Source organism: Solanum tuberosum, unplaced genomic scaffold (assembly GCF_000226075.1).
Source record: "Solanum tuberosum cultivar DM 1-3 516 R44 unplaced genomic scaffold, SolTub_3.0 scf00051, whole genome shotgun sequence".
NCBI classification, from domain to species: domain Eukaryota; kingdom Viridiplantae; phylum Streptophyta; class Magnoliopsida; order Solanales; family Solanaceae; genus Solanum; species Solanum tuberosum.
This window is the reverse complement of record NW_006238978.1, coordinates 31,994-45,048: the sequence shown is the minus strand read 5'-3', so window position 1 is coordinate 45,048 and position 13,055 is coordinate 31,994. Positions and strand designations below refer to the sequence as shown.

General features: G+C 28.1%; 1 protein-coding gene across 1 annotated transcript; it reads left to right on the top strand.

The window, feature by feature from the left end:
* The first annotated feature begins 3,232 nt into the window (after positions 1-3,232).
* Positions 3,233-3,708, top strand: LOC107060016 (protein NIM1-INTERACTING 2-like). Its single transcript, XM_015307247.1, has one exon. The coding sequence runs from the start codon at positions 3,277-3,279 to the stop codon at positions 3,646-3,648; it is 372 nt and encodes a 123-aa protein (XP_015162733.1). The 5' UTR covers positions 3,233-3,276; the 3' UTR covers positions 3,649-3,708.
* Positions 3,709-13,055: the final 9,347 nt, after the last annotated feature.

Sequence of the window (13,055 nt, the reverse complement as noted above, 5' to 3'; positions counted from 1 at the left end):
TTTTAGATAGACTAAAAAAAATAAAGGAATAAAATGAGTACCCCAAGTTGATAATCATACTCCATCACTATTTGATTCTAATAATTTATCAATGTCACATCTTGTAGAAACATATAATCAAAATACAATTGTCAATAAAAACATGACCCATCTAATCTAATTAAGTTTGGACGTATTAATAATAATTTATTTATTAAATTAATTTGCATTATCCGCTTAATTAAATCTATTTAAATTTTGAATTGATATACAGTGTAAATTGATTCATGATATACCTTACCAAAATGACTTTGATTTTGTTTATTTATCGATGTGATGTTACTTTCAATTATAATAACCAATTTTAAGACATACTCCTTCTTTTCCTATTCACGTGACACATTTATTTTTAATCAGATTTTTAATAAATAATATATTTCTATATTTAATAAGTAATAATTTAACTTTAAAGTATTCCTTTTATCCATGACTTGTTTTAAACCATAAAATTTTAAATTTTTATTTCTTTTTCAAAATTTCCTATTAAATCGAATAAAATTAGATAAATTAGGACGGAGAAAGTATTTGTTTGGTAGTTAGGATGATTTCTTCATTCGAAACTTGCTTCTGCGTAACGCTTTGGATCGGCCCACACTAAAATAAACCAGAGCGTCGGCTGATTTAATAAATTGGATAACTAAAAATTAAAATCAATCAAATATAAAGAGAGAAAAAAAATAAAGTAATTAATTTACCTAAAATGTTTGAAGTTCCTATAAATGCTACACAAATATACATCTAGATAATTCTTTTAATCATTCTTTTTCTATACTAATACTTGTTCATTTATAGTTGGATAATTGTTTCGATAATTTTTGAAATTATATAATTATTTTGGAAAAGAATTTAAAAAAAATAAGTTTTTTGAAATTGAACAAAAATACCCCTGTTAATGATTTGGTTTAAAAATATATTGTTGATAATACTCTATTCCAAAAATGATCTTGTTGTTTCTTTTCCTAATAAATATTGTTTCTTTTTTAATTTAATAAGAATATTGTTTCTTTACAATTTGATATTGAATTCACTTTTGATTTTGATAAATATACAATTTGATATCCTAAATTCATTTAGCACCTCAAAATTTTTATCTCATACTTTCTATTTTTTATCAGCACATACGATAAATAACTTCACTCACAATTTAATGAGAAGAAACCCTTTTTTAGAAAAATAATAATTTATTTATCGGAAATTAATATATGATATGTGCATCACATAATGTCAATAGCCCTAATAGTTGTGTTGTTGAAAGGGATATGCTAACTTCGAATCTAACTTGGCCAACCTTCATGTTACTATGTTATTTTCCACCGGAACAATAATAATTATGCCTTAATCTCAAACACGTCGATAGATTCTATTATTGCGTATTAGTTGGTTCGATGTTTATTGATTTCTAAATTCTTAATTATTCGCTTTTCGATTTAACCAATAAAAAAATGTTCGTACAAAACTAATATAACTTCTCCAATAGCGCGATAAGATAATAATATAATGTAACTTTACGGAATGCTCATAAAATAGAAATAATAATAGCTAACATGAAAATAACTCTACAAATGCAACACAAATAAAAGAAATAGGTAAATAATGTGAATTGAAGGTTAAAGGACAAATATAGTAACTAATAAGATATTAATATTAATATTTACTACTAATTTTCATGTAGGTGTAAACTATAAAGTAGTAAATTACTATTATCTTAATGGATTATCAATTTATCTATTAACTTAATATTAAAAAAACTAATATCAAACCAATAACTTGATAATTTTGTTTATAAAACATTAAAAATGCATTTACTCAATAACTCAATAGCAATAACTTAATAACATTAATTCTTTCAATTTAACTTATTGATTGATTCAATTTTCATACACCACTATTTTTTGTTACTCTAAAAAAGAAAATTTCATTAAACATTACGTAACAGAATGTAAAAGCATTTTTCTCTTAATGAGAAGTATTTTACTTCAAATTGAATTGTGTCATATGAATTTGGACGATAAGAAGTATTTTATTTCAAAACAAACTATGCCACATGAATTAGGATGAAGAGAAGTATTTTATTTCAAATTGGACTATGCCAAATGAATTAGGATGATTAAAAATATTTTATTTCAAATTGAACTGTGCCACGTGAATTAGGACGATAAAAATATTTTATATCGAACTGTGCCACCTAAATTGAAATGTGAAAGTGGTTCAACATCTTTCATAGTGATGTCACTGTCATTTCACTATCCTTTACCAAATCCACGTAATACGTCTCCCCAAGAATAATTTTACGTCATTAAAATACGTCAGAAAAGACAAAGTTAACATCACAGCTCTATAATAAAATATCTACCTCACTGTAGCACTAATAAACTCAAATTTCCAAATCTCTTCCTATTTGTATTCGATATTTATATTAGTATACAAATTACTTGAATTTAAATTACCTAAATTTGATTCGATCAAGACTTTCTATCAACGATTTTCATATCAAAATTTCTATCAAGAAAAGAACAGGCTCATTCACTGTAACATATTTTCATATCAAAATCTCTATTAAGAAAAGAACAGTCTCATTCACTGTACCACATACAATGGTGGATTCAGAATTTATAATAACGGGGTTCAAAATCTGAGAAGTAAACACACGAGCTAGTGAAAGGGGGTTCGACATTTATTATACATACCAAAAATAATTTTAACCATGTATAAATAGTAATATTTTCCGCCGATGGGGTTCTGATGAACGCCCTAAGTATATGTTGCCTCCGCCCCTAACCACATACCTAAATTTCCGAAGTTTTATTTTTATGTACATATAAATTCTCACAACCCCAAGAACAGTCTCATTCATTGCACCACATATCTAAATTTTCGAAATTTTATTTGTCTCACATATAAATTCTCACAGCACGTACCAAAATCTCTCATAAGAAAGGACAGTCTCATCCATTGCATCATATTTTCATACCAAAATCTCTATTAAGCAAATAACAGTCTCATTCACTGCACCACATACCTAAATTCTCAAAATTTTATTTGTCCGTCACATATAAATTCTCACATCCCCAAGAACAGTCTCATTCACTGCATCACATGTCGAACTTCCCGAAGTTTCATTCGTCTGTCACATATAAATTCTCACAGATCCGTCACTTTAGCATACATTCTTTTGTCTATTTTGTTTCTAAATAAAGACTCTTTTAGTCCTAAGTCTTCTACTACATAATTTCGTCAATGGAAAGCGAAGGAGAAAAAAGAAAACCGGATAACAACGACGTCGTTTTGACGTCCGCTACCAAGAAGCCGAAGGAGGAAACGGAAGAGTTAACGGAGGAGGTAGCGGAAGAGGAAGTGGAAGAATTCTTCGCGATACTACGAAGAATACAAGTTGCCGTTAAGTATTTCAATAGAGTTGACGGAGCTAGCACTAGTGGACGGAAAATGACGGAGGAGATTGATCAAAAACTCTCCGATGAAATCATCGGAGATAATGAAGATATGAAAGAGAAAGAAAACGAAAAAAATGTTGAAGAAAATAATAAAGGTTTTGATCTTAATAAGGAGCCATATAATCCTCATGATGATCATGAGAATAATTCAAGTTGATTATATTTATTTGTTAGGTTTTATCGTGGTGTAATTAATATTATAATTCTTTTTTAATAATCATCTGTTATTTGAAATTTTCATTAAGGCGATTCATCGCCTATTGCCTTGTACATATAGCTCTTTTTGTGAATAAAAGAATTTTCATTCATTTCGTTGTTGTAATGGGATTTTGTTTTAATGATCTTGCTATTTATTTACTGTTAGAAAATAATGTAACATTGATTTCTGATTTATTTTGTAAGCTGCAGAATTATATGGTGAAATGATGTTGCTAACTACATGTTCTAGTAGAAAAAGTGTAGGTGAATGATACTATAATATGAAAATTGACATGATTTTTTTTTTACATTTAATTTAATTATATATAATCCTAAATCTCACCGATTCGATTCATCTAAATTCAATTCTGTAAAAAAGTCCAATTAAGGGGATAAACAACTTTCTAACAAGAAGTTATTTATTTTTCTACGGCTCAAACATGAAAACCTCTACTTAAGAGTGAATAATGGATTTCAACTATTCAACCATATACTAATAATTTAATGATAACTCGTGCCAAGATATTTTATATAGACCGTTTAACTTCTTGTTATTCTAAAGAGGTAAAGCACTCCTATCGACAAGTTCTCTATTTATCCCCCACCACACCCCTTATATTTTAATGGGAAAACTGGGAAAGTACGTCTAATATGGGATTGATCAGGGTCATTTTCATGTATAATCACTCATTTTTTCACTTTATTATACAAAAGTCACTAAACTATTTTTGTAATGAAAAAGTCCTTCAATTTAACCTAATTTTGTAACCAATAATTAGTTGTGGTAACTACAAAATTTGATGATGTTACTACAAATTGGTAAGGTGTAGTAATAGATGAATTAATAATAGCACCTAAGTCCATCAATTATAAGAAGTCTTGGTCATTGGTCATTGCTAATAATTCTGGTTTACAACAACTAAAAATAGGAAAAACATATATAAACAAAATCATATAAATTATTGAAAGAAAATCCTTCCCTAAACAAAATTCTTTAATCACCATATTGTTATGGTGGCGAATATTTTTTACCAAGAGTCCCTTTCACTATATTAAATTCAAATACGGTTGTGTAGAATTCAAATAAAATAGAAAATTCAAGACAAAACTCTATTTAACAATAAGGGAAGTATTTCATACTTTATATATATATATATATATATAATTACTTAATTATGATATATTGTTGAAAAAATTACTCGAACTAGTGATCTCGACCCCAAATTTTATAGTTCTTTGTATAGTGGCATTTTGAAAAAAATAAAATAACGTAGCATGATTATATAATAACTCTAGTCATCACTGTCCACCCACATATATACAGTCTTGATACACATACATATACATCCATAAACATAGAGTTACACTCAAATACATATTTTATTCGTACATTTTTCAGTTAGATTAATAACGGTTTTAGTTAGAATAAGATATTAGATACGTACATGTATTGTTCTAATTTTTTAAAATAAAGTACTTTTACATTTTAAGAATATAGAAAAATCTCACTTTTTTCTTTCCAGATATGAGCTCCACTGGCCTTAATATAATTTGATATAAATATCAAATAAGTATATATTAACCTTACCTTTTTCATAAAAGAACCAAAATTACTATAATTGAATCGTGTCACACATTCTATTTTTACACACCACCAATTTTTCTGTAATTGAGTGCCCAAAATCTAATTGAATCTTTCCATTCAAAATTCAAATGATTATATTTCTATTTTCCATTAAATTATCATAAATGTTAAACACTAACATATGCGAATCCTATAAAGTTGCAAAGAGACAAATATAATAAATCTTTCATTAGAAATATAACATTTTGTATACACAACTTTAGGAAATGCGTTTCCTAGTCCACTTTAATCCCTATCCACCAAATATTTTTATGCAAATTGGTAATTTTATAATGCCAAATTGCCAACAGACTATGGTAGTTTTGGAGAGTTGAATATTTAAAAATAAATAAATAAAATGAGGAGACTTAAAAAGTAGAAACTATTTTAATGAAAGACCAAAAATTGATTAAGATAATTGATGATTATTGTCTAATCCTTTTGAAAGACCAACGTTAAAAACATTGACGAAATAGTCTTTCATTTTTTTCGTTCGATATTCGATATTCAATAATAATATAAGTTTTTCATTAATTTAAATTCGAATGATTTGCACACCAAATCATTATAATTATGGCGGATCATCATAAACCTATTGTGAAAAATTTGAACACCACAATTTTGCTTCAAAATTTATTTATATTATTTTAAATCAACTTCAAATTAGTCCAAATTTGATATTCAAATTTTTTATGCCGATTTCTATCATTTTTAGTTATTGAATTTAATCCAAGCCTTCAAAATTTAATATATAATTTTAGCATCTTAAAAAAAATGAAGCTCAATAAACGCTAATAATGGTGTTATTGTAATGACCCGATTCCGTCGTTAGAGAAAAGCCAATGAAGAAAGAATTGGGGCCAGAAAACTTTTTCGTAGTAACTGGAAATTTCCCAACCTAGTTCAGATTTGGACGAAATCAAAGTCTTTGCAGTGTAGGGAAATCTGGTAACAATCGGGCGATTTATTCTTAATTCTGATTACATGAAGGGATAAATAACGCGTTAAAAAATATGTACGACTTTACGAATCTGTATGACTTTACGGAATTGAATTCGGGCGAGTAGAACTCCCGGAATCGATCTTAGCGTGGAGGGAATTTTTTGAGTGTCGTTGGTTAGAGGTGTGTTGTGAAATGAGGGTCTTGGAATTATTAAAATAGCTCTCTGATTCGTGCAAGCCGCCTTGGCGGGGGGTTTTGCCGCTGTGGCGGGCCAGACGTGATTTAAGGTAGTAAATAAACCCCTAAACGACCTCATTATGCACTTTTTGATTTTTAGAGCTAAGGAACGAACCCCAGGCGACTCTTGACAGTTTTCCACCATTCTTGAGGCTAAAGGTAAGCTTTTCACGCCCCGAGTCCGTATTTCGATCCGTAGAACGTAGTTTCTTGGGTAATTATCATTGGGGAAAGGTTTTGATCTAGAATCTATGGTGGAAACAACCCTATTTTGGATACTTGGGATCATGGGTATGATCTAGGGTTCATAGAATTATTAGCAATTCGGGTAATTAGTGATTGTTTATTGATTCCCGTGTTATTATGATTGTTTGTAGACCAAGAACAAGCGGAACGAATCCGGAAAGGGAAGGATCAAGTTTCTTAGGGTTTCAAGCTTGTTTCGAGGTAGGTGATGGTTGTGATTTCGTGTTGGTGTGATATATATTTGTAATTGCTTCATTATAATGCATGTATGTATGCGAAGGTTGCATTATTGATCACCCTAATCGTAAATGAGGATAATTGAATAATTGTATGTCATGAATCACTCTTGTTGTATGATTGTGAGAATATACTTTGTGATTGTGGTTTGTTGAATGAGCGGGTGTTACGATCCGACACACTAACTGGGACTGGTTGCCACGTTTCGACATAAATATGGGATCGGTTGACACGTTCCGGTATAAATATGAGATCGATTGCCACGTTCCGACATATACATTGGATCGGGTACCACATTCCGATATGCTAACAGTTTGGGTGTGGGTTCCATGGAAGGACCATTGAATTGGGTTCCGTGAGAGGACCATTGAATTGTGTTGTGTATCTACTTGTGATGATTACGTTCATATCTAATGATGATTTATATTGGAAGACTGTATGTTGCTCTAAATTGATAACCAATGTGTATTATTGAGAATGTGGGATGCTACATTGATCCTGAAAAGATGACTAATATTGTATATGTTCAGTATATGCCTGATTTATAATGTTGTGGTTACTTGCATGTGTTTCACTTATTGGGGATAGCTGGGTGATACTACCAGTACACTGTGGTTGTGTAGTGATACTACACTTGCTCTTTCTTTGTTGAGTACAGGGCATCTTCAGGTGGCTATTGATAGACTTCAGCTAAGTGACTAATGAGCGTGACCGGTGAGCCAGTTCTTTCAGGTTGTCATGGATCTTTCTTGTTTAAGTCCACTTTTTTCGGACTCAGACTATTTCTTAAAGGTGTTGTTTAGTTTCGGGGTTGTACCCCTTGTTCTTAGACTTGTCATTAGTAGAGTTTTGGTACAATGACTTTCAGGTTTTAGGGATTGAATTTCCGCATTAGTTTGGTTAGTTGTTTGTTAAAACTTTGGAGTTTATGGGGATTCCATTTTTATAGTCATTTAAACCTGCTTCCGTATCTTTAAATGCCTTAGTTTTCATAAAATTTGTTTGTTTGGGTTGTAGTAGATGGTGAATATCTTGTAAAGTATATTTGCCAAATTTAGCCAAACTAGGTCACCTACTCTTTGATTCCTTATTTGGAATTTACTGCCTCATTACAGTTCATCCTCCACTTCCTTTTTTTTTTTGCAAATTATTGACATTCCAAAAAATAGAAATAAAAAATTTACATCACTTTATTTCCCAATTTGAACTCCCCATATATTTTTATTCCAAAATGAATAGTGGTATTTACTTTGTTTCCTATCTAAAATCTCAAATTAACTTCTTTTTTATGGTACAATCATCCCTTAATTAAATCGGAACCAGCCACAATTTTGAGGATAAAAATCTGGTCAAGTATAATTAGGTCAAGTAATATTCAATGGCCTTATAGAGATTCTCCTATCGGAGGGTTGTGTTGGTGCCAATCACGACAGTCTGGGTCGTGACAGTTATCCGACCCACCCAATCTAAAATAGTCACAAATAACCTCTTATACTTTTCCGTTTCAATTTATATGATTCTTTTTTCTTTTTAATCCGTCCCAAAAAACTAACATATTTTAATATTAAATAAAGATTTCATATTAAAATATTTATTTTTTGTCTTCAATTAGATGATTTATAATAACACAACTATCTACGATTTGTTTAGGTCACAAGTTTCAAAAGTCTTTTATTCCTCATTAAACTCGATGTCAAGTCAAATAATATCACATAAACTGAGACGGAGGACTCATATAATACAGAGAAGTTGACGTCATATAAATGACGAGAGACTGAAGAATAATTATATGACGTAGATAAAAATTGCGAAAATCACGTTGACGGTGCTAGTTGACTATTTTTATGAAGAAAAAAGAAAGAAAAAAAATAGAAACTAATTTACTAATATGGTCCCAAAATTAATGGCATTGACTATGATAGGTTTGTTATTTTAAATGATTATATCATTTTTGGTAGTATTTTGACGTAATTTGTACTCCCTCCATTCCATATTAATTTAATTTTTGAGGTGTTTCACACCCTTTAAAAAAGGTAGATTAAAACATAAATTGAACATAGTTTTTCATTTTTACCCTTATTAATTATTGTCAAATTTATGATTAAAATAATTAAATATTAATTAATCACTAATTCCAATACTAACTAATGAAGGATAAAATTGAAAGAACACTCTAAATGTAGTCTTGAAAACTGAACACATGGGCGGCTCTAATAAATTGGTGGCTTAAAGCCAAATCCGAATGGAGGCCTTAAATTCAAATATATATTTTTTATGAAGTTTATTATAGCCAATTATTTAATCTTTCTTGAGACATAGTATTCATAATTTGTCGAATTTCTATTACTTCTTTATTCTTTTATGAAAAGTTTTTATTTTCTACAAGTAATACTCGATATTTTTTTAAAAAAAAGTACTTATAACCTACATTATTATTATTTTAAAATGAGGCCCTCAAATTTTGGGGCCTAAGGCAATTGCTTTTTTTTCAAAGCTGTAGAGCCGCCCTTGAGTCTGAACAATTAAGTTAATTTGAAAAATGAAAAATGCCTCAAAAATTAAATTAATATGGAATGGAGGGAGTATTAGTTAGTTGAAACAAGGTACGTATATTTTAAAATTCTATGTATAAAACTATAATGAATATGTAATTATCATCGTTGCTTTTAAATTAGTCAGATTAAAAATAAAATTAAATTAAATTTATGGATTCTTATTCTATATCTATCTAGGCATACCGTGCACGTTATATAACCTATCTATTTTAGTGGAATTTTTGTAACGACAAGTGGGACTTTTCCTTAGAAAATTTACATCTATGGAAAAATTGTGATTGACCTAATATACAAATTAGGGGTATAAAATCGAATCGAAAATCGAACTAAATCGCAAATTGAGTTAAATCGAGAAATTTTTTTTGACTAGTGATTGGTTTGACTTGGTTTGGTATTGAAAAAAAAAGCCCGACTATATTTGGGTTGGTTTGGTTTTAACTAAAAAAAACCAACCCGACATTATATATATATATAATTTTAAAATTTTATTTATACATAAAAATATTTACTTTGATATAATTTTTAAATATTTCTTATACTTTTTCATAGTTTTTATCTTTTAATATATTTTTTCAAGTTTGAAAATTAGAATTCTGAATGGTTCAATAAAAATTATAGTCCACAGATGTTCGTAATTATAATAAAGCTTAAATCAAAATCAAATTAATACTAATGCAAAAAGAAAATCAATTCAACACTAAGAATGACAATAATATTGAATATTTGTTATTTGGTTTTATATTGGTTTAGACAATTCAAATACATAATCTAATTTTAATTTCCTTTAATATTTAGTCATGTAACTAATACTTATTAAACTTATTTTAGCATGATTTAGTACTTTTAAATTATGATCATTTTCATTATGACTTGTTAATTTGCAATATTTGTTTTACGCGAATTTTTATTATTTAATAATTTTTTTTGTTGGATATTTTAGTGTCATTACTCATATCATATTTTGTGTTATTTTCTTAAGAAACACCTTAGATAGTTGTATTTTTGGTAGGACTAAAGAAATATTTGAAGTACAAGTAAATTATATGTTTGTATGAATACTTCACCTGAAAAATCCGAAAAAACCTGAGGTTGAAAAACCCGAGTTTATTGGTTTGGTTTGGTTAATAGATTTAAAAATCCAACACAAATGATTTGATTTGATATTTGAAAAAACCCGAACCAACCCGATCATGTACACCCTAATACAAATGTAGACATATTGGAAACATTTGGTACGATTCTTAGGGGAATTGAACAAATAAAATGAATGGAGAGAGTAATATTTATTTGCATTCAACGATTGTTCTTGACTAATATTTAAGGTACTTCCTTATAAATTAACTTTAGACAATTTCATATCAGAACATAATCAAATTAAGATTGATATACTTTAACAATTTCATATCAAAATAGAAGAGATAAAAATAAAGAATTTTATATAAGATGACACAAATAACAAATTCCGTATTTTAACGAAAAACATATTCCCACATTTGTGATGTGTTGTATAAACCAGCCATCGGAATAAAAGACTATATTATTTATATATACATATAAAAGATAATTCGATTCGATGTATTTAACTTTCGCTACGTACAAAACTAAATAAAGGGCAAAGAATATTTTAAAGGAAGATCAAAAGCTAACTGACTAAACACTTTTTTCCCCTTTTATTTCCTTTTGAGATATTAATGATCTGTTTGTGTCACGTCTGATTGTACCATTAACTTTTTATTAGTTTGTACAGTTTTTAATGATGATTTAGCACAGCTTTAATGATGCTTAATTATAGTTAAAAAGAGAATTAAAAAGAAAAAAAAAAACGTAATTAATAAGAAGTTTTGGTTTAAATTTTTGTCATAGTGATAACCACTTATATAAGAGTAGGAAAATTGAAAATTATATACTCAAAATTTCCAAATATTACATATGAAACAATTAAACTTATACAGCACATATTTTAGTTTAGATTTTCCTAAATGGGCCGTTTGATTCGGAGGCCGGTGTCTGGTAGACTGGTACTCATTTTTGGGTCCGACTAAAGCGATAAGCTACACTTTGAGAGGTAAAATGTTTTCTATAAAAGACAACTATATTATTAGTGATTAATTTCAAGATCTATAGTTAAGAATATAAGGATATATACCACGCTCTACCATGACCTTTGGTATTATTTTTTTTAAATATCCAATAAACACATTAAAACCCGATTAAATTTAGATTCGTGCCAATTTTTTTTTATTGGATGTAAAATGCTTCATGATAGAGGCGGCTAAATATTTAGACCTTTGGTGTTTAATCTAAAAGAATAATCTAAAAATCAAAGGTTTAATAATTTGACATTTAATTTCTTACTAAAGGTTTATATTTAATTATTGTACTTTTGGACATTTTTTTACCCTTGGATACCTTCTTTGTTGAAAGTGACTTGTCACAAATTAAAAAGATTGAAGATATTTTTAGACTCACTTCTCATATTTTATGTTAGGACAAAAGGGAGCAATAGCTTTCTTCACTACTTTTTTTTTTGTTATCACTCGGAATTCGATATCAATATTGAAATTTACTAATTCAAATTCGTATCGGAAAGTTTTAATTTAGAGTTAATTAAGGAGTACTCTTAATTAAGACATATTTTTATTAAAAATAACTTTATATTTAAAATTCAAATTTGAGACATTTGATTAAGAATAAATAAATAGTATCTACTATTCTGTCACAACTTTTGATGGTAACGACTAACGAGCAATGACCCATAGGCTTAAATAATTCCATTGTACCAAAATATTCCCAAAAATAACAGCTTCATTTTACTTTTTTTTTAAAAATAAAAAATAAAAATAAAATAACTTGATTTAATTATCATATTCTGACAATCTCTTTGAATTAATTAATTTAGATTTGTATCGTATTTATTTTAAAATTTAAATTTAAGACTTGATTGTGAAAAAATGTTAACTCCGCAAGACATATGTCATCCATAAGAATATCTAGCGTCATAACGTTAAATTAAAAATAAATAAATTTGAGTTTCTAGTTATAGGTTTGGAAAAATTAAATAGTTTTAGCCAAAAAAATTGTTTGTTTTAAGAAATTTATTTAATATGTATAAATAATTTATTTAGAATTTCATATGTTTTTTTTTTTAAATTCAGAATTTATAAACTTAAATTTTTTGAATCCACGCCACGATTAATTAAAAACTCATTTCTCCATTGACTAACCAAGATGCAAATGAATCTTTCCAAATCCAAATGATTAACCTTCTTTTATTTAATCTGCTAAGTATTATCAAATAAACATTCTTTATTTGATTTTCTTAATGACACTAAAATATTCAACAAAAAAATAATAATAATGAAATCGCGTAAAACAAATATTGCAAATTAACAAGTCATAATGAAAATGATCATAATTTAAAAGTACTAAATCATGCTAAAATAAGTTTAATAAGTATTAGTTACATGACTAAATATTAAAGGACTAAACCAATGTAAAACCAAAGAACAAATATTCAATATTAT